This window comes from Carettochelys insculpta, chromosome 2, assembly GCF_033958435.1.
Source record: "Carettochelys insculpta isolate YL-2023 chromosome 2, ASM3395843v1, whole genome shotgun sequence".
In the NCBI taxonomy this organism is placed as follows: domain Eukaryota; kingdom Metazoa; phylum Chordata; order Testudines; family Carettochelyidae; genus Carettochelys; species Carettochelys insculpta.
The window spans coordinates 50,405,520-50,431,296 of record NC_134138.1 but is presented as its reverse complement, the minus strand read 5'-3'; the positions used below and the strand labels follow the sequence as shown (position 1 = coordinate 50,431,296).

The 25,777-nt window shown below is 47.4% G+C and overlaps 1 protein-coding gene and 1 long non-coding RNA gene across 3 annotated transcripts in view; one reads left to right on the top strand and one right to left on the bottom strand.

Annotated features, from left to right (window-relative positions):
- Positions 1–25,777, top strand: part of SLC26A7 (solute carrier family 26 member 7) — a 147,810-nt gene that overhangs the window by 77,637 nt on the left and 44,396 nt on the right. For both annotated transcript variants that reach the window (XM_074986957.1, XM_074986956.1), the window contains 3 exons: positions 6,235–6,348; positions 11,826–11,903; positions 13,571–13,666. In XM_074986957.1, coding sequence (XP_074843058.1) covers positions 6,235–6,348; positions 11,826–11,903; positions 13,571–13,666 — 288 coding nt within the window. The remainder of the gene's footprint in view (positions 1–6,234; positions 6,349–11,825; positions 11,904–13,570; positions 13,667–25,777) is intronic.
- LOC142008501 (uncharacterized) lies at positions 7,023–9,534 on the bottom strand. The gene is made up of 3 exons (XR_012644167.1): positions 9,425–9,534; positions 8,992–9,081; positions 7,023–7,129 (listed from the first exon to the last, which is right to left on the bottom strand). It is a non-coding gene; the product is annotated as an uncharacterized LOC142008501 (long non-coding RNA).

The following is a 25,777-nucleotide window of genomic DNA, read 5'->3' as shown; positions in this document are numbered from 1 at the left end:
AGGGCAGGGCAGGGCAGGCCAGGGCAGGCCAGGGCAGGGGGGCCAGGCCAGGGCAGGGGGGCCAGGGCAGGGCAGGCCAGGGCAGGGGGGCCAGGGCAGGGCAGGGGGGCCAGGGCAGGGCAGGGCAGGGCAGGGCAGGGGGAACAGGGCAGGGCAGGGGGGCCACGGCAGGGCAGGGCAGGGCAGGGCAGGGGGGCCAGAGCAGGGCAGGGCAGGCCAGGGCAGGGGGGCCAGAGCAGGGCAGGGCAGGGGGGCCAGGCCAGGGCAGGGCCACGCACACCCTGCTCACCCCTCATTGGGGCTGTCCCATGTGCTTTCTCTGCAGGTCGTGCGTGCCATCAACGCCATGCTCCTGCACAGGCTCGTGAGGCTGGGGGACCCACATGCCACTGTCGCCGCCTTTGCCACCCTGGGCTTCCCCAACTGCTTTGGGGCTCTGGATGGGACTCACATCCCTATCCACTCCCCGCATCACAGTGGAGGATGATACCTCAATCGGAAGGGCTACCATTCTGTCGTCCTGCAGGCCTTGGTGGACAGCCGGGGACGTTTCCAGGACATGTACGTGGGCTGGCCTGGCAGCACCCACGACGCCCGGGTTTTTCGGAACTCGGGCCTGTGCCGCCGGCTGGAGGCGGGGACCTACATCCCCCAGCGGGAGATCCCTCTGGGGGACACCACCATGCCCCTCTGCGTCATCGCAGATGCGGCATACCCCCTCCGGCCGTGGCTCATGCACCCCTACACGGGCCATCTCTCCGCTAGCCAGGAGCGCTTCAACGAGCGCCTGAACCGTGCGCGCCAGGTGGTGGAGCGCTCATTTGGCCGCCTCAAGGGACGCTGGCGATGTCTCCTGACCTGCCTGGATGCGGGCCCCAACAACATCCCCCAGATTGTGGGTGCCTGCTGCGCCCTGCACAACCTCGTGGAGAGCAAGGGGGAGACCTTTCTGCAGGGCTGGGCCGCGGAGGCTGGCAGGGCACACGTGCAGTCACCTGCTGCCCCCAGTTGGCAGGTGGACCCAGAGGGGACCCGGGTCCGGGAGGCCCTGCGGGCCCACTTCGACCAACAGGCCGCGGGGTGAACTCTGCCCAGGCCCCCTACTGCCCGCCCCTTCCTCCCCCACACTCCTGCCCCACCGCCCACACCATGGAGCACCCCACCGCCCCCCCTCCCACTTGTCCTGGACAAATGACAGCACGAACTTGTGGCTGAACGTAAACTTTTTTTTTGCCTTTCAGAACCTTTTGTTTTTTGTATGTAAATAAATAAATATGTGAAACACAAACCAAAAAGTAGGGACAAACGTTCAACAAAAGCAAGATGTGCACAAATAAAACAATACAACAACAAAGCAAACAAGTGTGCGCCATCAACAAAAAAGAAAAGCAGGGAGGAGAACGGGGAGAACTATTTACGGGGGGGGACGGGGCAAACGGGGGCACCAAAAAAACCCCATCCAACTATATACAACAAGGGGGGGGGCCACGTCCCGGGCCCCTCGCCCCTAGAGCCCAGCACTGGGCGTGCCCGGCTGGGAGCCCCGCCGTGCCTGCAGTCTGGTCCGTGGCTGTGTGGGAGCGGGCTGGACCGGAAGGTATCGGTGCCGGCGAGTCTCAGGTGGCTCCAGGGGTCCCTCGGCGCTCTGGCCCTCGCGGGTGGGTGGTGGGGCGACGGCGGACGGCCCGGCGACGGCCGGAGCAGCTGGTGGTGGGGCTGCAGGAGTGGGCACGGTGGGCGATGGCTTGGCCGGCGCGGCATGGGGGGCCAGGTACTCAACCAGCCGGTTAAATGTCTGCATATTGGCCCCCCGTGCCTCCTGGCGCCAGGCCAGCGCCCGCTCCTGCAGCTGGAGGTGCTGCTCCGAGACCTCCAGCTGCCGGCGGAGGATGGCCAGCAGCTGGGGGTCCGTTGCCGTCGCTGGTAGTAGGCGCGGGGTCCGCCGTCTTGCCCTCCGCGGGGCCGGTCGTTCCTCAGCCGAGGGGCTGCCCTGGAGCGATGGTCCCGGAGGGCTCTCTGGGACAACTGAGGCCTCGCCGGCGCTCTCTCCCGGTCCTTCTGATGGTGCAGGTGCAGGTGCACGACACAGGAGAGGAGGGGGGAAAGAAGAATGGAGACAGGCATTAGTGTGGGCCCCGAGCCGTGGCCTCTGTCCCCCCCGCCTTGTGCTGCAGGTTCCCCATCCCTGTCCCCGGGAGATGCTGCTGTGATGGATGGGGTTCAGGGGTCCCCCTGCCCTGCACCCCGTCCCCTGGTGGGAGCGACTCTCACTTCACCCCTCAGGGTCTGAGAGCAGGAGAGCTTTCTTAGGCCACAGATGGCCAGTTTCTGCCAGGAGTGACAGCACCAGCTGTCGGAAGAGACAGTCCTTCCAACCCATCGTGGGGAGAAGACCCCAAGGGGGGCCCCTCTGGGATGCAGCTTTCCCCCTCCTCTGGCTGGCTGCCTACCAGCTCTCCCTTCCCCTAGCCTCTACCTGTGGCCCCCGCCCTCGCCCCCCAATTCCAAGCCAGCTCGGCTCCTCCCTCCTGTTTGTTCAGGGCAGAGGTGTCACCTGCCAGCTGTAGCGCCACGATCCTCCTTTGGCCCTGGGAGCTCTTCGGCTCTTGTGGCTCATATGTAGCCTGAGTCTCCCTTTGGCACTCCCCCAACTCCATCACATGCTGCTGCTGCGGGGTGTCCCACCCCCTCCTCCCGGGGGCCCCTCGAGGTTCCGCTCCCCCCTGGCCCGGGGATGGGGCATGGCACTGTCATGCAGGGTGGGGGGGGGCAGGGGCTGATGGCTGCAGTGCTGTGAGGGCCATGGCCCTGGTGTCCTTGGGGCCATGGCCATGTGAGCATGTGGGGGGCCCTGGACACATCTCTGTTACCCCCGCCCCTCAAGCCCAGGGGTGTCCACCAGAGAGGGGTACCTACCTGTGGGTCCGCTCCCACGGTCCGGAGATCCCCGGGGGTCGGAGGCCCTGCTGCTGCTCCGGGATGGCAGGAGGAGGATCTGCAGGCTGGATTCTGCGGAGGAGGAGCCCCCCTCCTCCTCCTCCTCGTCCTCCTCCTGCCGCGATGTCCCGGGGATGGCCTCCGGGGGGGGGCCCCCGGGGTGCGGGGCTTGCTTCCGGGGCAGACTCCGGCTGCAGGGCCTGCTGGGCCTTGTCAGCCGAGGTGTCAAGGGTGGCTGGAGGGGAGGAGGTGTGCCGGGAGCCCAGGATGTCCCTGAGCTCCCTGTAAAAGGGGCAAGTGACGGGGGCGGCCCCAGATCGGCTGGCCGCATCCCGGGCCCGGGCATAACCCTGCCGCAGCTCCTTCACCTTACTCCTCACATGATCCGGAGTGTGGGCAGGGTGACCCCGGGCAGCCAGGCCCTCGGCCAGCCGAGCGAACGCATCCGCGTTCCGCCTCTTGCTCCCCATTACTTGGAGCACCTCCTCCTCGCTCCAGAGCCCCAGCAGGTCCCGCAGCTCGGCCTCCGTCCAGGAGGGGCCCCGCTGCCGCTTCCCAGACTGGCTGGTCCTCTGGCTCGGCTGGCTGCCCTGGCTCCCCTTGGGAGGGGTCCCCTGGGGCCGCTGGGGGGGCTGCTGGCTCGCCATCGCCGCTGGCTGGGTGGCTGAGGGCTGTGCAGGCTCGCCGCGTGTGCAGGCTGCGCACGTTGCCTCAGCTTCCTGCAGAGTCAGGGAGGGGGAGGGGACCTTTTAGGGGCCGCTCCACGTGGCCACCAGTGAGTTGAGGGGCTGGAGAGAGCGTCTCTCAACCCCCCAGCTGATGGCCGCCATGGAGGACCCGGCAATTTCGACGTTGCGGGACGCGGATCGTCTACACTGTCCCTACTTTGACGTTGAACGTCGAAGTAGGGCGCTATTCCTATCTCCTCATGAGGTTAGCGACTTCGACGTCTCGCCGCCTAACGTCGAAGTTAACTTTGAAATAGCGCCCGACGCATGTAGCCGCGACGGGCACTATTTCGAAGTTAGTGCCACTACTTCGAAGTAGCGTGCACGTGTAGACACAGCTCAAATGAGCTCTGCAAACTTCCTAGTCTGTGGACGCTGTCACTGATTCTAAGGGGACTCAAGCCTTGATAGCCATCATGAAATGCTGCATTAGGCACTAACAGTAGTCAGCTTGCATGTCAGGGTGTTCTTCAGTGTCCTAACATGAGTCAGTTTCTTCCAAGGCAAGTTGGTGAGAGAAGAATTTTACATAGGCCACAGACTGACGAAACAGAGCAGTAACTAGCATGAAATAGGGACTTACCGCCACAGAGATTCACTTGATCTTCCTACTAAGCAGAGCTTGTGCAAAGCGTGAGTTTCATTTCAAGAAAAGGATGATTCTTTCTAAGAAGTAGGAGCTACACTGATTCAGAAATTGCTGCCAAATCCTCAGCTGCAGGGGCTGCCAGTCTGGAGGGTTCCACTCCTCACAGGTGTAGTGTCAGTGGGATGTTTACTACTTATGCTACTGCTGGATATGGCCTATGAGCTACTGCAGGTTGACTCAGTGCTCTGTGGAGACAATAACTTTAGCAGTTGGTGGTAAATACATGTGCTTAGGAAGAAGTTCATGACTGGAAATAGTCCCGGGGTAGAGCTGATTGGGATTTTTTCACCTTACTGATTTTTCATCGAAAATGTCCATTAGTGAAAACCAAAATTGTTTAGCTGAATCTCCAGACTCCAAAATCTTGGAAAAAAGTTTCAAAATTCTCTCCATTTTGACATTTTCAAAACAAGAAAGGTTTCAGATATCCTGCTCAAACTGCCCTTTTGTTTTGTAATATAAGCTAAATAGCCTGAACAAGGTTATACAAAAGAAAAAATGTCAGAATCATGGCAAAACATTTGAATGTAACAAAAGAAAATGTTTTGGTAAATACAAAGTGGAAAAAAATGTTCAGTGTGCAAACCATTTTGAGATTTTGACTTTTTCATCCTGGGTCAAGACTGTAAAAATGTTTAAACTGTCATAAATATTCACAGGGTGGGAAAACTGTTTCCCTCCCAGTTCTGTCTGCCTGTGGGACTGAAATGCCAGCCCCGCGTTCCCTCTCCATTGCCTAGCAATTTGGGGTGGATGAGCCATGGCTGATCAATGAATGATTGGCATTGTTGCTGGAGGCTTATTTGAATGTCTTTGCCGGACAACCTAGTTTAGCTTGGACCAGCCCATGTCTTTTGCAAAGTCCTATATCAGTGCATCACTGAACCCCTAGATGAGTGAACATCTTCTTTGCTCGTGTCTTAAAAAATACTTTTGCACTTAATCTTCCATTAGTTTCTGCTATTGTCACAAGCCCAGGTTTTGGGGGGAAACAGGAAAGAGGGTGGATGGCCTGAGCGATGATAAAAGGCAGGCATTACAGCTGCAAGGAGCAGGACTAAGATAATGCCTCCATGGGCAGTTAATCTGCACGTAAACTACATTTTTGTAAACAGGTAATATGGACATGCATGGCTTAGCTTTCCAGCAGAGTGCTGGTCTGCAGGTGGGAGGGCACATGGTCAGGCATCTACCCTGGCTGGATATGCCCTTAATGGTGGAGGATAAAGGGTCTCCCTTGACTCTCTCCTTGTCTTCATGTACTGATGCTGGAGAACCATAATCAGACATTCTGTTCTTGCACATTATTCACCTCAGTATGCAGCAGAAAGATCTTGGATGACTTCCTCACCTCTACTAGGTTTTTCATATCTAAGACTTTGCTAAGAGGCACCTGCATTTCAGTCATGGGTGAGGTAAAAAGCATATTACTAATGAAAGATACCATGAAAGTGCAAATTACCATTTCTGCCACACCATTCATACTTCCTCTCAAAGAACGTAACCATTAGTTTTAAATGTTTCTAACTGACAGTAGAGAGAAATGAGAGCTGGAGACTGGCCTGAATGTACTTCAGATGTAAGCGCCCCCAAATTTTGGGCTATTCACAATGGATCTGGATGTAAATGTTATGGTTGGTGCCTATCTCTAATCACTAGGAATGCTATTTATTCTCCAACCACAACATATCTCCCAGTTTTGCCATCAAATTGAGCGAAGTAGATCATTCAGGATAGTAATGAGTCATGAGAAAGCATAATGTGTTGGAAGATCTATTACACTCTATGTTGCTGTTTTCCCCTAAAAGGTTGTTCTTTATAATTGCTAATATTTACACAGAGAACTCCCATGTTGGCAAGAAATGTTGAAATGACAGAACAATAGAATAAAACAAAGTATTCTTTTTAAAAACCTTGCAGGAACTTTTGGCTCATGGCCTCAGCAATGTGATTCCTTCATTTTTCTTTTGCATACCAAGCGCTGCAGCGATGGGACGTACAGCCCTTTTATATAGCACCGGAGCGAAAACACAGGTAACTCATCAGACTTAAATTAGTAAGAAAGTTGAGATTAATATGCTGCTTATTATCCAGTTTATTTGCTTGTTCTCCAAATGTAAAGTGGAACCAGCTCCGAAGCCATTGTCAATACTATTCCTTCAAGCTTCATATAAATCTGTCTGTGAGAGGGGATGCCCCTTATTCCTCCCAGCAACCAAACACATCTCCTCAATACACAACTTTAGTTTAATAACTCAGGCAGTGAGAGCCATGATTTTGCTCTTAAGCTTTAATAATCTGCATGGCACCATAGTTATGTGCTACAGCCATGTTAGAAAAGCAAATGGGGTGATGTGTTAGTTGGTACACTGAGATTTTAATTCATTAGGAGCTGTCGAGTGTGGGAAAGTGAGAACTCCAGGCTTTGTGTTTCTCCCCTGTGTGGCTACACTGCAGAAACTACACTCAAGTGCTTACCTTTTTATTTGCATACATAACCATCATGCCTAACCGGCCCTCTAGTGGTGACTGAAGATTTTCATTTTTACTTGGTGAGTTGATCTTCAGCTTCAGTTTGATTGGATTTAAATCAGTAAATCAGATTGTGAGGAACAATAACTAAATTCAACTTTTCCAGTTGTTTTTTATTGCTTTATTTTGAAAATCAGCCTTGAAAGACAATCCAAAAAAGTCACAATGCACCCACTGAAGGTCTGTGTCACTGTGTGTTGTATTGTCATCATGTTCTTATATTGCACAGTATGTATCAAGCCTGAGCAGGTGACATCTTCTCCAGGGCAAATATTAGCCTTTGCTGTTGTTGCAAAACAAGACATGCAATCAAGATAACAGAAACTAAATCTCAGGTTCATCGGAACTACAGTTACAAAAGTATAAGTTTTCTGATTGTGTTCATTATGTTAAGTCAACCATATCAGCGCCCTTTGGTGGCAGAGCTGTGTTTGACCTTACTGGCAGCTCATGGCCTAAATCATTGGTGTCCAACCTTTTGGCTTGCCTGGGCCGCATTGAGTGAAGATAGTCTTGGGCCGTGTACAAAATATATAATATAGTTAATGTATATAAATCACATAATAATGTTAAAAGTTTACGATCTTGTGGGGCCGCATTACTAGCTGTCCAGGGCCGCATGCGGCCCGTGGGCCGCAGGTTGGACACGCCTGGCCCAAATGACATAGACTATTTCCTGTGGTGTGCTCTTGTTGATTGTGTAGAACCCTTCAGATCACATTATGTTTGTTTTGCAGAAGTTGTCACAATACCTTGAAGTTCCTTAGGTCTTTATATTTCCAAAACACTGTACAGGTATATGCTGATAACTCACACAGTACTCTGTGAACTAGGTAAGTTACACTGAATCATTTAAGCAATAAAAGTCTTTTAAAAGCATTAATAATCAAAGAAAGTTCTACCACAGTTTGTTGAATGCTTCAAATAATAGAGTCTGATAACACGTAATACTTCATCATCCTAGTACAGCACCATTTTCCATCATCTATCCATTATATCCATGTTTCAGAGCCATAGTTCACTGTGGAATTCATTTTAGCTCCTGGATATAAGACTTGCCATATTAGATCAGAACAATGATCCAGGTAGCTTAGTATTATGTACTCCAACAGTGGTTCAGAGGGAACGAACAGAACAGGTAATCATAGTGATCTATCTCCTGTCACCTATTCCCCACTTCTGGCAAAGAGATGCTAGGGACTCGTCAGCTGTTCATCACTGCCCTTCCTGGCAAATAGCTGTTGATGGATCTATCCTCTATGAACTTATGGAATTCTTTTTTGAACCCTGTTATAATCTTGGCCTTTACAACATCCTCTGGCAAGAAGTTCTAAAATTTGACTATGAATTGTGTGAAGAAATGCTTCCTATTTGTTTATTTTAAATTTGCTGCCCATTAATTTAATTTGGTGACTCCTACTTCTCATATTGTGAGGAGTAAATAATACTTTTTTGCTTTCTTTCTTCACGCCAGTCACGATATTATAGACCTCAATCATATCCCTCCTCCTCATCTTTCTAGCCATCTCTTTTCTAAGTTGAGAAGTCCCAGTCTTGTTTCTCATATGGAAACTGTTCATATTCCTTTTCTGTTTCTTTTCCAATTCCATTATTTCTTTTCTGAGATGAAATAACCATATTTGCATGCATTATTCAGGGTGTGGGCATATCATGGATTTATACAGAGGCAATATGATATTTTCAATGTTTTTATCCCTTTCTTAATTGTTCCCAGCATTCTGTTCATTTTTTCACTGTTGCTGCACATCAAATGGATGTTTTCAGAGACCTATCCAGAATGACTTGAAGATCTCTCTGAGTGGTAACAGCTACTTTAAGCCCCATCAATTTGTATGTATAGTTGGGATTATGTTTTCCAGTTTTCATTATTTTTCCTATATTAGCATTGAACTTCATCTTCCATTTTGTTACCTGATCATCTGGTTTACTGAGACCCTTTTGTGACTCTTCACAATCTCCTTTGGACTTAACCATCTTGAGTAGTTTTATATCATCTACAGATTTAGTCACTTTACTGTTCACCTTTTTTCCCAAATAATTTATGAGTATGTTCGGATACGTACTGGACCCTGAGCAGATCCCTAGGGGACATTGAGATTTACCTCCTTCCATTCGGAAACTGACCGTTTATTCTTCTCCTCTGTTTCCTACTGATCCATGAGGACCTCCTGCTTACCCAGGTATATTTCAGGAAGTTGTAGGTAGTCTGAAGGCCTGTATAAATCAAGGTGAAGTATAAAGAGAACAAAATCATGATGTTTCCCATTGGCTTAATTGGTTATGACTCCTTTGTGCTCATCTGGTGGTATGATGCCCAAATCATCTGCAATTCACATGCAGAGAGTTCCCTGGTATAGAGGAACTACCTGCTGTCACACTGTGCCCTGGCAAGCCCTGCTCCTTCTCCTCCCCCACAGAGTAGGGACAGTGAACTGAAGCTTTGATTCTCTGTACCCAGTGGTATAATTTAAAATTACCGAGAAGCGCTCTTAATTGCACCAGGGCCACAGCTGGCCCTCAGAATTAGTCAGCTGGACCTGGCTTCCTGTCAACTCACCTCTCCTGTGTGAATCGGAACTCCAGCATAGGAGAGAATCTGCCTCCATGTGTCTGTGATGTACTTCTGGGCCACATGAGAACTGTGAGGGCACATGGCCAGCACTCAGGTTTACTCAGTATGGACAATGTAAACAGAAGAAGAAAACTGCTGTGGTGTGATGTCTGGAGCTAGCCTCTCCCTGTCTCTTTCCCTCTCTATAAATAGCTAGAAAACAGGGTAGTCCTTGGACAGACTCCAAGGCTGATCACAACACACTGTTATGTAGAGCAGTCCTTAGTTTATTGCACACAGTATGCTGAGTAGATCTGGCTAGATTAAGGAAAAAAGTTAAATATTCATTCAGTTCCATACCGAGATGTTTCATGGAATCACGACCTTCCCGATCCTCAAATTAGAGCAACATGAACATACGTTAACACTCGCACAAGTATTAAACAGTCGAAATCAGAACATGTCAGTGTTAACCAAAATAGGGAGTGGATAGTATTTAACCATCAGTTTCCTTCTCAAAGCTCCTACCCTAATTACCCTCTATTCCAGCGGTCCTCAAATTTTTCATAATCATGCCCCCCTCTTATCCTTGTCTTCCTCCCACACTCGCTACTCCAGGAGCTGGAGCTGGAAGTGGGGCTGCAGCTCCCAGAGGATAGATTTTGCAGAAAGGGGTAATGGTACAAAGACTGAGGCCACACATGGGACTGGGGCTGGGATCAGGAGCAGGGCTGGGAAGGGGGCCATGGCCAGAGGCTGAGAGTGGGGCTGGGTCATGGCAGGGCCCAAAACTGAGGCCACATCTGGGAACAGAGTGTAGCAGAGCTGGGGGCAGAGCAGGATGGGAGGAGGAAGTGAATGGTGCTTTCTCTTTGCTTTCCTGCAGTCTGTTCCTGACCTCACAGCTCCCCACTAAACATTCCTACACTCCCCTCCCTTGGGACTGTGTCCCACACTGTGGTGACTGCTGCTCTATTTCACCACCAGCTGTGCACCAATTGTATGGCATTGCAGGCTCTGTTGTTGCATGGCCCTGATGTTACGTGAGACTTCTATCCTTTTCTGTTCTATTCAGGTTCTTATATCACCTCATCACTGTTGTACCAGACCTGCCAGGTAGAGCCAATTTGCTATATGTGGCCTTCTCTAACCCCAGTTTTAGGAAACAGTGACAGCCCAAATTCCTTTACCTCTTTTCTTCTTCTGCCTCTTTGAAAGATGCCCTCCAGCTTGATTTCCCAGTTTCTTAGTCTATAAAAGTAGAGTTGCAAACAGAGTCTGAAGAATATCACAAACAAGTGTTGAATGGGAGTAATGGGCAAGCAGAGGCAGGGACCATTCTGAATGTGTAGAAGTCAGCATACTTGGTCATATGAGCGCTATAAGGAGCCTACAAGGTCTAATCCCAGGCCTATGTGAATCTGTAGTGGACTTTTTATTTTTTAAGAGCCTCAACTTGGAATTGGTAGAATCCTGAGCATTTTCCAGCTCATGACACCTGAATCTAGCAGCTGCAGGAAATGAGATCTGGATTCCAGTCTTGATAAAGATTCCCTCAAGGGATGTTATCATTCGTCTTTTACCTCTCTAGTTTCCAGACATTTCATTTTTGGTTAATTCTTTTTAAAGCACACCTTGATAATTTTATTAAAGAAACACTTTATCAGTATCCTAATAAAGCAAACAGGGATATATTTATCAACAAAACCCTTCTGGAAACCTGAAGAGGATTTGATTGAGATCTAGAGTACGGTTCAAGGTTTTATGCCTAGTGATAAACAGGATTATTTTGTTTTGTAATTTTCCACCAGACTAATGCTATGTGATAATGCATTTATTTGCCTGATTCATGTTTCCTGCTTAAACTATTAACTTTCTGACATTGGGGATTATGATTTACTGATGCACCAATTAAAGGTAAAATGCTTCATTGCTAATATTGGAATCCTTGCTGATACCTGATCATACAAGGCAAATGTGTTCTCCTAATAAAGGAAGAAAAGTGCTTCATTGTAGACGATGTTAGCAACTTTAACGTTCGCGTGGTGAGAATTATACTAATGAGGTGCTTCATACGCATGTCAAAGGAGTGGGCTAGTGTGGACGAGTCCATAGAGTTGTTTGTGCTTATGTGCCTGACATCAAGATCAAGCCCAGTATTGATATCTGTGCATTTAGTGGCTATAGGAAATCTATCAAAGGTGAGAAATTTAAATGATCCACACACGATTCTAATCTACAGGTAATCTGATAGTCAAAAATCTCTACCCTGTCTATTTTAGCTTTTGTGTTCATAATATTCTCTTATTCTCAACATTTCTAAGAAATCCAGCATATTCAACTGACTTTCTGTTGGCTGTAAACATTGAATAACGTTATTATGCTTTCTCTGTTTGTTTGTTTTTAGGTGGCTTGTCTTACATCTTGCATATTGATACTTGTGGTAATCTATGCCATAGGACCAGTGCTATACTGGCTGCCCATGGTACAGTATTACTTTTCATTTTTTGAAAGTTTTTGAAAATTTCATTGCACATTTCCATACAAGACATACATGTCTTTTGTGGAAGATAGTTCTCCTTTTGACATGAATGAAATGTGAGTGCCATACAGAGAATAATACACTTCTGCAAGTCTTAAAATACCTAGAATATCCAACAATTCATTTGTGTCAGGAAATATTTTTTTAACTAAGTCTGGATCTATTATCTTGCCAAAGATATGGGGCCAGATTCTAGCTCATGTAAATAGACATAGCATCACTGAAGTCAAAGAAGTCACACAAGATTACTGCAGCAGACAGTGTTGACTGTGATTTTACTTTTCTCATAACTTAGTCTCACATGAAGACAGAACCCAATGATGTATAACCTTTATTACAGAAAATGAAGAATTGTTCTTGTTTTGCTGGTCAGGGAGTTATGGTTAAATCTTTATTGATGTGGACAGACCAAATAGTATGTTGCCATATGAAATATTTTGCCATAAACATTGTAAGTTAACAGTGTATCATTACTGGGGAGAGGCCAAAGTCACCAAAGTTCACCTCCAGTGTTCTCCAAAGTTTGAGGGTGTTCACGCTGCGCCATGGGATCAGCTATGTTTTACTTTTACTAATGTTTTATTGTCAATATAGCGCCATAGGATGCAAAGTTCTTTCCACATCTGTAGTCCAGGACTGAAATAAATTATAGTCTAATTACATAATTTGCAGCCTGAGCCACTGGAGGAGGGACGCATCGTGTGGCTTTGTTTTGTTATCCTCTTTTGGTTTCCTTTGTGTACGTGTGTAGCTGGTATTTTAACCTTTATCTGTTTTCCTGTTTGTTTTTTTAACCTTTTGTTATTTATTTTTTTTATTTAATCCTACCCTATTATCATTAATTTGAATCTCTTATTCCCCCTTTCCTATCTCCATATATTGAGTCTATCCCTTCCCATTCCTGTTTTGATTCAGTCCTCCTCCTCCAAGCTCTGAGCCCCATAAATTAAAAAGGATAATGCAGAGATAGCCTGAGACCTCTATCTTGCCTGCAAGTCTCTGGATTCTGCACTCTGGGGCCCTTCTGCAAGTCGTGAGGAGTGGGACTGCTGCTTAATAGGGCAGGAATCATATCAGTGCCTGGAAGTACTAGTTTATTTTGCACTGGAGAGCCTCCCCAGGTAGCAGTACAATGTGGGCCTGCTGGTACTGAAGGTAGCTTGAGCTAGTGTTTTCCTCTCCAGAAGTTCCCATGTTCTGTAGTCCAGGGCTTCTCCTATATAGTCTGCTAGAGTACAGAGAGTGTTTCTGGTGCCTGGGGCATATGGAGATATACCTATCTCACAGAGCTGGACGGGACCTTGGGAGATTATGGAGTCCGGTCCCTGGCACTCACAGTAGGATCTATCACCATCCCAGACAGTTTTTTTTTTTTTTAAATCTATTTGCCCCAGATCCCTAAATGGCCTCCTCAAGGGTTGGGCTCACAACCCTGGGTTTAGCAGGCCAATGCTCAAACCACTGAGCTAATCCGTACTCATTACGCATTTGAAACATTTCTTCTGAAATTTCTAAGATCAAGTTAAAATATCAAGTACTAATTCAGGAACAAAAATGCCAACTTTGCTATCTAGTAATGTCCTCATAACCTTCTCCCTTTTCTTTTGCAGTGTGTTCTAGCAAGTATCATTGTTGTGGGACTAAAGGGAATGCTAATGCAGTTCCGCGATTTAAAAAAATATTGGAATGTGGATAAAATAGATTGGGTAAGTGAAATTTAACCTAAGGAAGTTTTCCAGACAGTGGCTTAAACACATACTTGCTCAAGAAACCTTAATACTCCTTTGGGCTGACAACACATGTGCCACTGCAAGTCAGTTTTTTATATTCTGCCAGCTTATTTTCTCAATGACAAAATAGCAGCATCTGAAATTTTAATTGTCTTTATAAAAACAGCAGTGGAATTTTGGCAAATTATTAAGAATAAAGCATAATTTAAGACTAAAAAAAATGTAAGCAGACAGACCTGGTTAATCAGAATGGATTTTGAATGTCCAATTTTATATGTATACAAATTCCATGGTTTAGCTAGTTTGCATGGTTTTGCTGCTTTGGAACTGTAAAACATTCTGGTATTCTACCCTGAGACATGGAATGAAAATTCAGCAGGACACAGTGAAATGAAAATACAAAATACATGGGAATAAACATTATGTACTTCAAAGGATGCTGCATGGACCTTAATACAGAGGAAAATATCAGCTATGATAGAGCTTTACTATTTGGAGAGTAAAACAGATTTACTTTGGTTAAAACAAAAGACTCCATGTCAAGGAATGTGAAATGGAGCAGACCGGTGAAAGAAAAAGTAATGCAGAGTCATATTTTAATAGAAATCAGAACAGGGGGACTAGTATTAGCAGCAAAGCATCCCTATCAAATATTCAAGGCAAATATGGCTGACATCCAATGAAGTGATGATTGTGGTGAGAGTGATTTGTTGAGTTTTGGCCTGAGTATCACATGTTTCAGGAGGGCCAATAGATTTTCCTCTCTGAGGAAGCCATTGCATATCTTTGTCAGCAGTGGACCTGCAACCGTTCCTTACAAGTTAGCGTGTTATAGCTAGTGGTTTGGATACCTCTTGACGTGTTTGAAAGCCTGTCTGTGGTCTGTATATAATTCTATTAAGGAGAGTTAATGGTTGCATCCTTGTGTTCTGTTTATGGGAGGCCGTCTTAGATTCTTCCGTTTTTTTCAATGTAATAAGATCTCTTCATAGCAGATGGCATAATAGGAAGTCTTCATAGGAGTCGTATTGAAAGCTTAGACCCATAACTTTTGGGGACAGGTCAGCAGTGTGATAATTTTCAGATAAAATGGAAAAGGAGGAGGATCTCTGGGTCTCATCCATGGATGAGTGCAGTAGAATTTCATAAATTATATGTGTCACAAGTGGTAGAGTTTTGGGTCTGTGTTGTACCACCTACATTCTAGTTTGTCCTTTACATACTTGCCACTGATAATGTGGAGTGGGGTTGTATTTCTGGACAAGTAAATTGATACCAGTTGGTAGGAAACTATAACTATTCCATCAGCATGCTATTTTAATGACTAGATGATGTTTTCTACCAGGATATTCTGGGAGCTCAACTGCCTGATAAGTCTTCAGTGGCAGACTTGTCTAGTTGATATGTTAGGAGGTTTTGATTCCTGTTCTGAGGCAGAATCTCCACTATTGGAGGTTTGTAAGAGCAGGTTGGACAAACTCCAGTCTGAAATGGTCTAGGGTTATATTTAGTGGTCTCATGAGTTCAGGGGACTGGTCTAGATGACTTCTTGTGATCCCTTCCAGGACCACAATTCTCTGAAGTGAGGTTGAGACAGACTTAGCAGCATGATTATTACCCGCAGTTTATCTGCCACTAATACTGAGATAAAATCAAGATGTAGTCAGCAGTGTTAATATGCCTGGAATGCACCTTGGAGAATTTCAAGCTTATCATTGTGGTCATGAGGTCCTGAGCCAGTGAGATGAAGGTATAGTCGGTAGTGGTGTTGAAGTTTCCTACCAAAATAATGTAGGTTATTCCAGTGCCAGGCTTGTCAGTAATTCTGTTAGCTGCTAAGGAACCAAGGAGCTTTGTGTAATGGATGGTGGGATTCCCATGCTAATTCCATCTCTGGTCTTTAGGTTGTGGGATACAATAGAACAATAATTCATCTTTAGCTAGAGGTATCATCACCTCTGTTCAGTCTTTATAATGAAATGGTAAAGCATATTGCTCTAGGTAGTATAATTCAAAGAGAAAGATTGTTTTCTTTTGCAAGTGGGAATCTTGATCTTACATAAGAAAACTGTTCGGAGAGACTCACCAAGACAATAATACGAACGACTACAATTAGTGCTGACTTTGGCGTGTATTGGATCCCAGCAGTAACTGATGGTATGTTGGAAATGAAAACATTCGGTTGCCTGGGTCGTTAAATGTTTTGAAGAGAAGAACTATCCTAAGAACATTTAGAAACAATAAGCAACTCTCCTTTTGGAACACATGGGAATAAAGAACGTTTGAAAAGGAGTGTGTTGTGTAACAGAGAAGTCAAGATAGTTACGCTCATTGCTTTAGGAAATGAAGCATCTGCACACCGAATGTTAGGTGTATGAAATTATTTCGCTGTTTCTCAAACAGGGGAACAAAGAGCACCCTGGGGAATCACAGACTTGTCAGGCTAACGTTGCTACCTGGAAAGATACTAACACAAATTACTAAGCAGTTTGTCAGCGCCCAGAGCAGGGCTGGGGAATACACAATGTGGCCTGCAGCTTCCTTGGATGCTGCCTGTGAGGTTTGGGGCACCCCCGTTCCAACCCTGCAGCAATATGAACTGGCACTAGTGCTCTAGCCCCACTCCCACCCCCATGCCCCAAGAGGGTGGAGTGCGGGAACCGGCTGCCCCCTGAAGGGGGAGCTCTGAGCCTCACAGCTGCCTCAAGGCAAGCAGGGGCCAGAGCATCAATGCAGGGAAGCGCATTCCTGGCACCTTCACCTCCCCTGGCTCCCACACTTCCACTGGACAAAATTATGATCAGTGGAGGCGGGGGGTGCAGTGCCTTGGAACAGTGGGGCCATGGAGTCACTTGTGTCCCAGAGGCTGTCTGCCGCTGGTCTGATTGGCTGTAATTGGCAGTGCCTGGGAGAAGGAGGGAGGCAGCGCAAAGCCATGTGCACCTGAGGATGCTGCAACGGTAACTGCACCACTGTCACCCAGACCCTGTGCCCCTAGACAGATCCTGTGACCCTGCCCATCTGGACCCCCACACCCACCTCCTTCTGCACCTTCCCTCTCTCACTGCCATCCCCACCCTGACCCCTCCTGCCCAGACCCCACACATCCGTCCTGCCTCCCCCTCCTGCACAGACTCCCCACTCGCACCCTGCTCCTGCCCCCTGCCTCCGAGACGCCTCATCCCCACCCTGCCCCTCCCTTCTAGACGCCACACCTCAAACCCTCTTCTCAGTGGGACCCACACCCCGCAGCCTGCTCTTGCACACTCTCCTGCCCAGACCCCCACCCCTTCTTACACCTCCCTCCTGCTTCAATACAGAGACGGAACTCCTCTGATCACACATTCCTAGATGTCACCTACCACCCCACACCTGAACCCACATGGGGAGTCATCAAACTACTACAACCCATACTCAGTGGGGATTCAAGCGCTTGGCTCTCTCACCAGCAGAAGGTGGTTCCAAAGAAGATATTACCTCATCCACCTTGTCTCTCTAGTGTCCTGGGAGCAACACAGATATGACGACATTTGAATACTTGGAATGTGTTACTGAGGAGATTTGAACACTGCTTTGGTTGAAGTGTAATTCTCTGAAATCTCTCTCAAAGAGGCTTGCCAAAGAAATTTTTGATGCTTCTCTGTTTCTTTGGTTGAATCTTGCAGGAAACACATTAATTAGAATGCCCAGCAGAGCATCAATAAAATTGCTTTTCTAAGAGTGTGGATGCTCCCCAGACTAACAAAGTCCTGATCATGGCCAACCTAATCCTTGGAAAGGGTGTTTGGCTTGTGAGAGTATGATTGCTTGGGCTTATCCACTCCTGCCTTGTGTGTCTCTTGTTAGAACTAAAATGAAGCATGCTAGTATGTCAAAGAAGGGCTCTTCATGTGCTCACCAGCTTTCCTAAAATCAAATGCCACTCTCATTACTTCTGCCATCTTTAAGACTGCTCTAGCTCTGTAATGTCTTCAGTGGCAGGAGGTTGTGGGGTCAGTTTATATATTGGTAGGGTGAACATTCATCCTGTTTTAGTTGGGACTGTCCCTTTTTTTTAGCTCCTTGGAGAGCATCCCAACTTTAAAAAAAAAAAGCCAAAACAGACGAATTGTCCCGCATATTGCAAAACAGAAACCAGAATTTTAAAGAGACAGCGCTTTAAGTAGCTGGGGCTGTCTGTTTAAAGAGCTAGCTGGAGAGGCTGGAGGAGGCAAGCAGGCTCTTTAAACAGATGAGTAGGGGCAAAGGGTCAGTAGCTGGAGTCAGGCTGCCTGGCTGCTGTGCACTCTTTGCTCACACTGCCCGAGAAAGACAGAGGAAGCTGTGTCTCCGATAGTTCCCCCCACAAACACTGCTGGCAGGTAATAGGATTGGGATAGGGAGGGAAGGGCAGTATTGTGGAGAACAGGGGGACAGCTTCTGGGTTGTTCCACTTAGCTTGGAAGCCCACAGCTAGCACAAGCAGGCCAGTCTCTGGAGTAAAGGGCAGCTTGGCCCAGGCCAGGGGTTAGATGGGTTTGGAGGGGTCCCATGAAGGTTGTGGGACAGGGCTCAGGAGGGAGCAGAGACAGGAAGAAGGAGATGTGGAGGAGGGCTGGTAGGATTGAATTAACTCTTCTGAAGGCCAGGGCTATTAGATTTTGTGGGGCCCCCTAGGATTGGGGTGAACACAAAAATAATGGATTCAGAATATGGGAGTGGGGACTCAGGCTGGGCCAGAATGCTGGGGTGTGAGTGGGGCTGAGGGTGCTCCAGCTAGGAGGGCATGCTCTGAGGTAGAGCCTGGGATGAAGGGTTTGGGGTGCAGCAGGAGGGAGCGCCACGTTGGGGCCCAAGGGTTTGGAGGGGGGGTGGGGGCTCAGCCTGGCCCACTGACAGAGGTGAGGCAAAGCCAGCAAGTACCCAGGATCCCAGGCAATTTGAAAGGGGCTGGGAGCCCCAGACCCTTGTTAATTGCTCAGGAGGTGTGGCAGGTGGACCCCCGCCTTTGGGGAAGCTCACCCCCTGCTCCATTCTTTCAGCCTGTGCCTTCCCTCAAAGGCCAGAGCCACAGCCCCCTCACCCTCAGAGGAGGTGGAAAAACGTGAGGTGATGGGAGAAATAGGGTGGGGGTAGGGAGTTAGGCTGCTCCATTTTGCACAGGTGCTAATGGATTAGAAGGGAAAGAATTCTTTTTACAAGATAATTCTTTGGGAGTTTTGTATCAGAGAGGTAGCCCGTGTTAGTCTGTGTCTTTGAGAACAATGAGAAGTCCTGTGGCACCTTATAGACTAACAGATATTTTGGAGCATAAGCCATCTGACGAAGCAGGTCTTTGCCCACGAAAGCTTATGCTCCAAAATATCTGTTAGTCTATAGTGTGCCACAGGACTTCTTGTTTTCTTTTGGAGTTTTGTAACTGTTTGAAAACTGATCAATTTTTTTTTAAATCCTGTGTTACTTTACCAATTGACGTAGGGTAAATTAAAAATTGGAAGATCTTTCCCATAGCTTCTGTTTGTTTGCTTGACTTTTCAATTGGAGTTGGATTTCCAGATAAGTGATTTCCATCAAGTGTTAGCATTTGTTTGGGAAGGGGTATTTGAACCATTAGGCTGCAGCCCTTATCTTAATCTAGCCCTGTCTGGGGGAATGAGGGAGCTAAGTAGGCCAGGACTAGTCTCTGTGTGTGTGTGTGTGTGTGTCCGTCCCCCAAAAGCAGTAACTAGGAAACAAACATGCACCATAATGTATCTGTTGTAAATCCGCTGACTCCAGTTAAATTTAAATGTGTGTGTGTATGTGTGTGTGTGTGTTAAATTGGCCTAGTAGGTTTCATTCTTTTTTTTTATATTGCTACAAAAATATCCAATGGCTTACATTGTTCCAGTACTCACCCCCAGGGCTCCTCCCTGCTCCCAGCAGCCTGTCCAGACACCTGCCCCCATCCCTGACTCCTGCCCTCCTGCACACACACCCAGCCCTGATTTCCAGCAGCTCACTCACATACCCCAGCCCTCCCCAACATTCCCCCAGGCCCCTGCTCTGGCTCCTGCACCTCTCTCTCTCTTTCTCTCTCTCTCTCTAACAACCAGCCCTCACACTACCAGCCCACACTCTGGAGGACAGCAAGATGAGGACAAGGTAGGCGCTTCTGCAGAGCAGTGAGCACTTAATTGTGGATGCAGTAGTCCCTTGAGTTATGCGAGGGTTGTGTTCCCACGCGCCCTCACATAACTTGAATTTTGTGTCAGTCGGGTTTTTCCAGGGTGGAACTCACATATTGCAGCCAGGGAAGCAGCAGGAACACTTGGAGCTCCTTTGGAAAGGTAAGTCCTGGGGTTGAGGGGGGCAGCTGGGGATGGTTAAGCCTGGTGGTGGGTTGGGGCCATGGGGGTGGGTTAAGCCTAGGCTGGGTTAGGAGTGCAGGGGGTGTGTGGGGGTGGTGAGCCAGAGCTGCATGGGGGGCGGTAAGACAGGCCATGGGGGGTTTGAACCTGGGCTGTTGGTGGGGGGCGGGGGGGAGGGTGTTTAAACCAGAGCTGCGCATGGAGGCGGTGAGCTGGAGCCATGCTCGGGTGGTGAGCCAGGCTGTGGGGAGTTGAACCGGAGTGGTAGAGACAGGGCTGCACAGCGCGAGAAGGTGAGCCAAAGCCGTGTGGGGGGAGAGGGTGAACTGGAGGCACATAGGGGTGTGGGGGGGAGATGGAGCTGCAGCTGTGTAGAGGAGTGAGCTGGGCTGCAGAGGGAGGTTGAGCCAGGCTGGGGCAGTTGAACTGGGGCTGCGCAGGGCTGGGGCGGGCTTGAACCAAAGCCACGCAGGGCTGGGGGGAGGGGTTGAGCCAGGGCCAGGGGGAGTAGGATTTTGAGTTGCGCTTAACTCATATTAACGCGAATTAAGCGCAACTTGAAATTGCACATTTCAAGGGTTTACTGTACATATTTTTAATTTTGCCTATTTTTGTTATAATAATGCAGTATATTGTTTAAATGGGTGCTCAGTCAACTTGATGTTAGATTGAATATTTGCACGGCACGGTTCTGATGGATTGCCATTGAATTCGCTTAACTCCCAGCAGTTTTACTAGGTGTCCTGTATTTCACATAGGAAAATATAGTCACCCCATGTATTGACTTCCTATCAAATAAAAGAGCCTGGAAAAAAAATTCAGAGAATCCGCTGACATCATTAGCAGAGAAAGATGTTTAAAATCTCTCAATTATATCTTACTTTAGCGCCCAGAATCCTCAGTCAGGATTGGGTCCCACTGCACTTGCTTCTGTACTAGCCAAGAAGTAGATAGTGGTCCCTTCCTGAAGAACTTGAGGTCTTTGGCCTTAGACAGTTACTGCTCAGGGGAAAAGTACAATGCTGGAGATGAATGTAGTGTGAGGACCCAAAATTTGATAGACATGCATCATCTGGGCAATAAAAATCATTTGGGCTCACAGCTTCAGTGATTTTGATCTTGTATTTCTAAGTACAGGCTCTGTTTGGATTGCCTGATTTTAACTCCTTCTCTTTCTTTTGAGTCAGCCAGTCATGTGCTGGACAGGGAACACTAGTATATCTGGACTGCACAGTCCCACCAGTGGGTCTTAATCATGTTATAATGACCCTATTTGTCTCAGAATAAGATTGTACAATCCATTTCATTTCTGTTATATTCCTGCTAATACTTTTTAGAGGTAGCTAAGAGCTTATTCTGCTTCCCTTTGTCCAGTAAATTAGATTAATGAGGGTCTCGGTGACATCCAGGGCTGAAATGACAGTCTCTGGGCAAAATTCCAGGTCGGAAAGCTTTGAATGAACACACTAAGATCAGGCCTACAAATTGGTATGTGGGTGAGTTATTTAAAATGTGTAGAAACTTTTGTAGTTGTCATAAGCATGTAAAAAGTGTGGTGAGATGTGAGCAACATGACAGCATTAGGGCTAATCAGAATTTATAGATTGAAAAAAGGTGGTTTGGTCTGGAGAGCAATGTAGATTAAGCCGTGGATGAACATAGTCAGTTTGATTCAGTCTGTATTTAAAGTTCAGCGTTTCTGGATTAGTGTGTTTGTGTGTAATTAAAACACATGGGTAAACAGAAAAAAATATTCTGGATCTCTAAACATTAGGATTAATGCTTCATTGATTAGCCAGTTTTGACTGGTTTTCTTTGTAGTATTATGTATAAATCTATGCAAAATAATTAGTAGAAATGCTAATTTTAAGATGTGGCTGGCATGTATCAGTCTTTGGTTTCAAAGAATAAGCTACTTCTTTATTTGCTCAAAAGAGTTGTTACCCAAGAAGGACAACAGATCTTTTTGTTTTACTTTGGCACTTTCAAAAACTGGAAGGAAAACAATGCTCAGCAAAGCATTATAACATTCCACATTGTGTAAAGTACAACTGTATAAAATGTGATTTATATTTGATAATTAAGGGTCAAATCCAGAAGTCTATACACAGGCAACAGCTTCCATTATTAGATCCCAAGTACTGAATTGCGTCTGGCATTTCTGAGCTAACTGCTGTGGCCTCAGTCATCTTTCCGAAGAGAAAAGACATCGATAACATGGTTTTGTGATTGTAATATAATTTATTTTTTCCACAAACTTGAACAGCTAAGTACTGCAATTAATCAAAGATACATGGAGCTCTGGAAAAAAAAATGATATCCCTGAGGTTGTAAACTCATTTCCATTCTCCTATGAGCCTTGATATAAGGCTAGTTACCTCTCTTGGCTTAAAGTTCCCCCAAGTATACCAACATTTATTCAGTATTGCCCCTCAGGAGACAGGCACTCAGTACATTTATTCCTTTAGTTCTGATTTTTGTTTTAATTTTAAGTCTGTGTTTTGTATTGCTGCTCTGGTGCTTTCCTCCATGTGCATTCCCACCGTGAGCGATATTTAAATGTTCTGTCAACCACAGAAGTCCACTGGAACAGCCTGGGGCCTGTCACATGTAAATGCCGTTGTTTTAGTGCTTTCCTGTGCTTTTTCCTGTCCTTTGCCTGATAACTTAATTAGCCTTCCCGCTCTCCTCCACCCCATCCTCACCTTAGTCACAGCTCTTCTTAGCAATGGCTGTTCTGCGGTGTTTATTAACCAGAACTGCAGCAGCCAAAGCAATGGCTTAGCTGTTATTGCCCAGAACTCTGTCACACACCTCCTTCCCTTGCCTGACAATAAGAGTCTCCTCCCCACATGTTCTCCCGCACGTGATGTTACCCTGCAATATTCTCTCCCAGTCCCCAGGTTGATCATGTGGTCACATTTGTGGGGTCTGCTCATTCTTTACTCATAGAAATCAGACTTTGTGGGGGAGGGAGGAGACCCCTGTAATTCCATCTCAGCCTAAAAGTCATCACACCATGATCCCATTGGAAATTGCTCCCCCCGCCCGCCACGCACTTATTCCTTCCCTTTGTATCTGGCAGAGAATCCAGGTTGTGCTCTTTGTCCCTCTGACTCCTTCGGGTCTCAGGTTCTTCCAACCATCCAAATATGCCTGGCTTTCTTCTCCTTGGGGTTGTGTTACAGGGGGGCTGTATCAGCAGAGTCCTGTGTGGATTAGTGCAACCATATCTCCTAGTCCCAAATACAGGACAGGGAGATTTGGGCAGGAGGGGCAGCTCCTCCCAGCTCCACCAAGACCTGGGGAGCTGGGAAGGAAGCAGAAGTCGCTGGCCCTCCCCCAGCCCCAGGGAAGCGGCAGCCCCCAGTGCTCCCCAGGAGCCCTGGGTAAACGACAGGGACATGGCAGCCACCCATGTTCCCCACCGCTTTGCCGAGGCTCAGGGAAGTGACACACATGCTCTCTGGCCAGCAGCTGCACCTGAAAGTCAGTGGTGTGGAGGGCCCAAATGCAGGACAATTAGTCCCTTTTAAAAAATAAGTAGAGATGCCTTTTTGGCATCCCAAATATGGGACTGTTCTGCCAAATACAGGACAGATGGTCACTTAGCATGGATAAAAAATTTACATCTACATCACATCCACAAAAATGAGCCATTGATATTACATTGACGTCCATGGATGTGGATACCTGTGCATATAAAGTGGATACCTTCAGATTTGCAGGGATCTACCCAGCAGACACTTGACCTCTACTAAGAAGTTTGGGATCCTTAACTCGTATTTCCCCTACACTCTCAATTACCTGGGGAAATCTCCTTTCCATCTGACTTGGGCGTTGTTGACTAGGGGCTTTTAAGGTGTCTCATATGGGCTCAGTCTTTTCTCTCCCTTCTTGTTTCTTTATCCATAACCTGGGATTCTTTAGCTCTCCTTGTTTCCCTGTTGGAAAGTGGCTCCTGTCAGTGCCCAACACAGCCAGATAGGGCACCCCTCCAGTACCCCAGCTTCTAACAACACCTACCCTGGATCTTGAGGGGCACCTGAGCTACAAGGCAGTGTCTCTTATGAAGACAGAATGTGTCCATGGGGATAATTGCTCCCCAAATAATCCAGTGAGGCTTTAGCGGCTCCCTCTGGACAAGGGAGCACATATCTACAAGGCCACTCTGGAGTTTCTCTAGTCCCAGATCATCTACAAAACTTGGCAAAACCACCGTTGATGTAAAGGCAGTTCTTTGTTGTGTGTCCTGATTGCCCTCACCAATAGCATGCCTTTGAATGCCTGAGGCCCCTCCTTCTTCCTCTCTACGTCTGTTCCAGTCAAAACAAAAAAGCGGTCCAGTAGCACTTTAAAGACTAAAGTAGCACTTTAAACACTAAATTTAGACTAACTTTAAAGTGCTAGTGGACTGCTGTTTTGTTTTGATAGAATATAGACTAACATGGCTATTTCTCTGTTACTATTCAACATCCCTCCCTGCTGTGGGTTCTCCCAAGGTCTAGATCCTTTTATCATCATTCCTCTTTCCCTGAAAACATTGTATTCCTCAGCTGATTTCACAGCTGTATCTGCTGTACCTGGTTGATGCTGCCTGACCCATAGGTTCTTGGGGAGGCCTGGAGGAAATTGTTTCAACACTACAGTATGCATTATTTCCACCACAGGTTGGGTGTGAGGTCTAAACCAGTGGGTGTCTCAGTCCATCCAGCCTCGTGCGAATGCCTGTGGCTGTAACCCTCAGTCCACCTTGTGGATCAGAACTTTTGGCAGTACTTCTCAGTGAACACTCCCACGTGATCTAGGACCACTCCTCTCATTGCCTAATAATTCCTGGCCTGCTCCTGACTTGGACCCATACAGGCCACCTGTGCTTTCCCTGATAGATAGGGAGCTAACCTCAGGGCCCAGATTGCCCTATCCCAACTTGCACCAGTAGCTGTTTTCTCTACAGTGACCAGGAATGCGTCAGGATCAGCTGCATGGCTGATGTTGTGTAGTCCTAGTCCTTATGTCCAGGCACCACCCCACACCTTGGAACTCACAGCTCTCCTTGGAGCTGCTGCTGGACATTAACTCATTTTCTTATGAAATCTTGCAGGGTTTTCTGTTGCTCTGCCTGACAGGTAAGCAAAACCTGCCCCTCCAGCAGGTGGGATTGTTTTAAACTTTGCAGGGTTTTCTGCTTTTCTTCTGACTATTTAACAAACCATCGCAGGGTCTCGTCCATTGTCCCATCTGCCAAAACCTTTTGCTGGCTAAAATCCCAGACAAGCCTCCACATGTGGCAGGCCCACTTGCTCCAGCCTCTACTCAAGGCTACAGACCTCTCAGAAACACTCGTGTGAATAAAACACTGGGGGCAGTTTATTTACAATGTTTATTCCCATTACTCTTGTGCACCATTCAGTGTTACTCCCACAGACTTAGGGAGCCTTCATCCGGAGGTAAGCAGGGAAGATCAATCTCTCCCTCTCTTTACTTCTTCCCTCTGCCTAATGGCTTAATTAGCCTTGCAACTCTCTTCCATCTCCCAATTAGGTAGGTACAGCTCTTCTTAACAAGGTCTGTTCTGCAGAGTTTAATTGGAGCTCCATAACTGGAATGCTGGCTCAGCTGCTACTGCCAGAATTCTCTCCCCCACTACCCTGAGGGTCTGTCCTCTCTTTAAAAGTTGATGTGTTTTATCCCAATCCCATACTGGGTATAGCCCTTCCTCACCGGGGGTCTGTCTTCCTGCTTTCATGGCACTCTG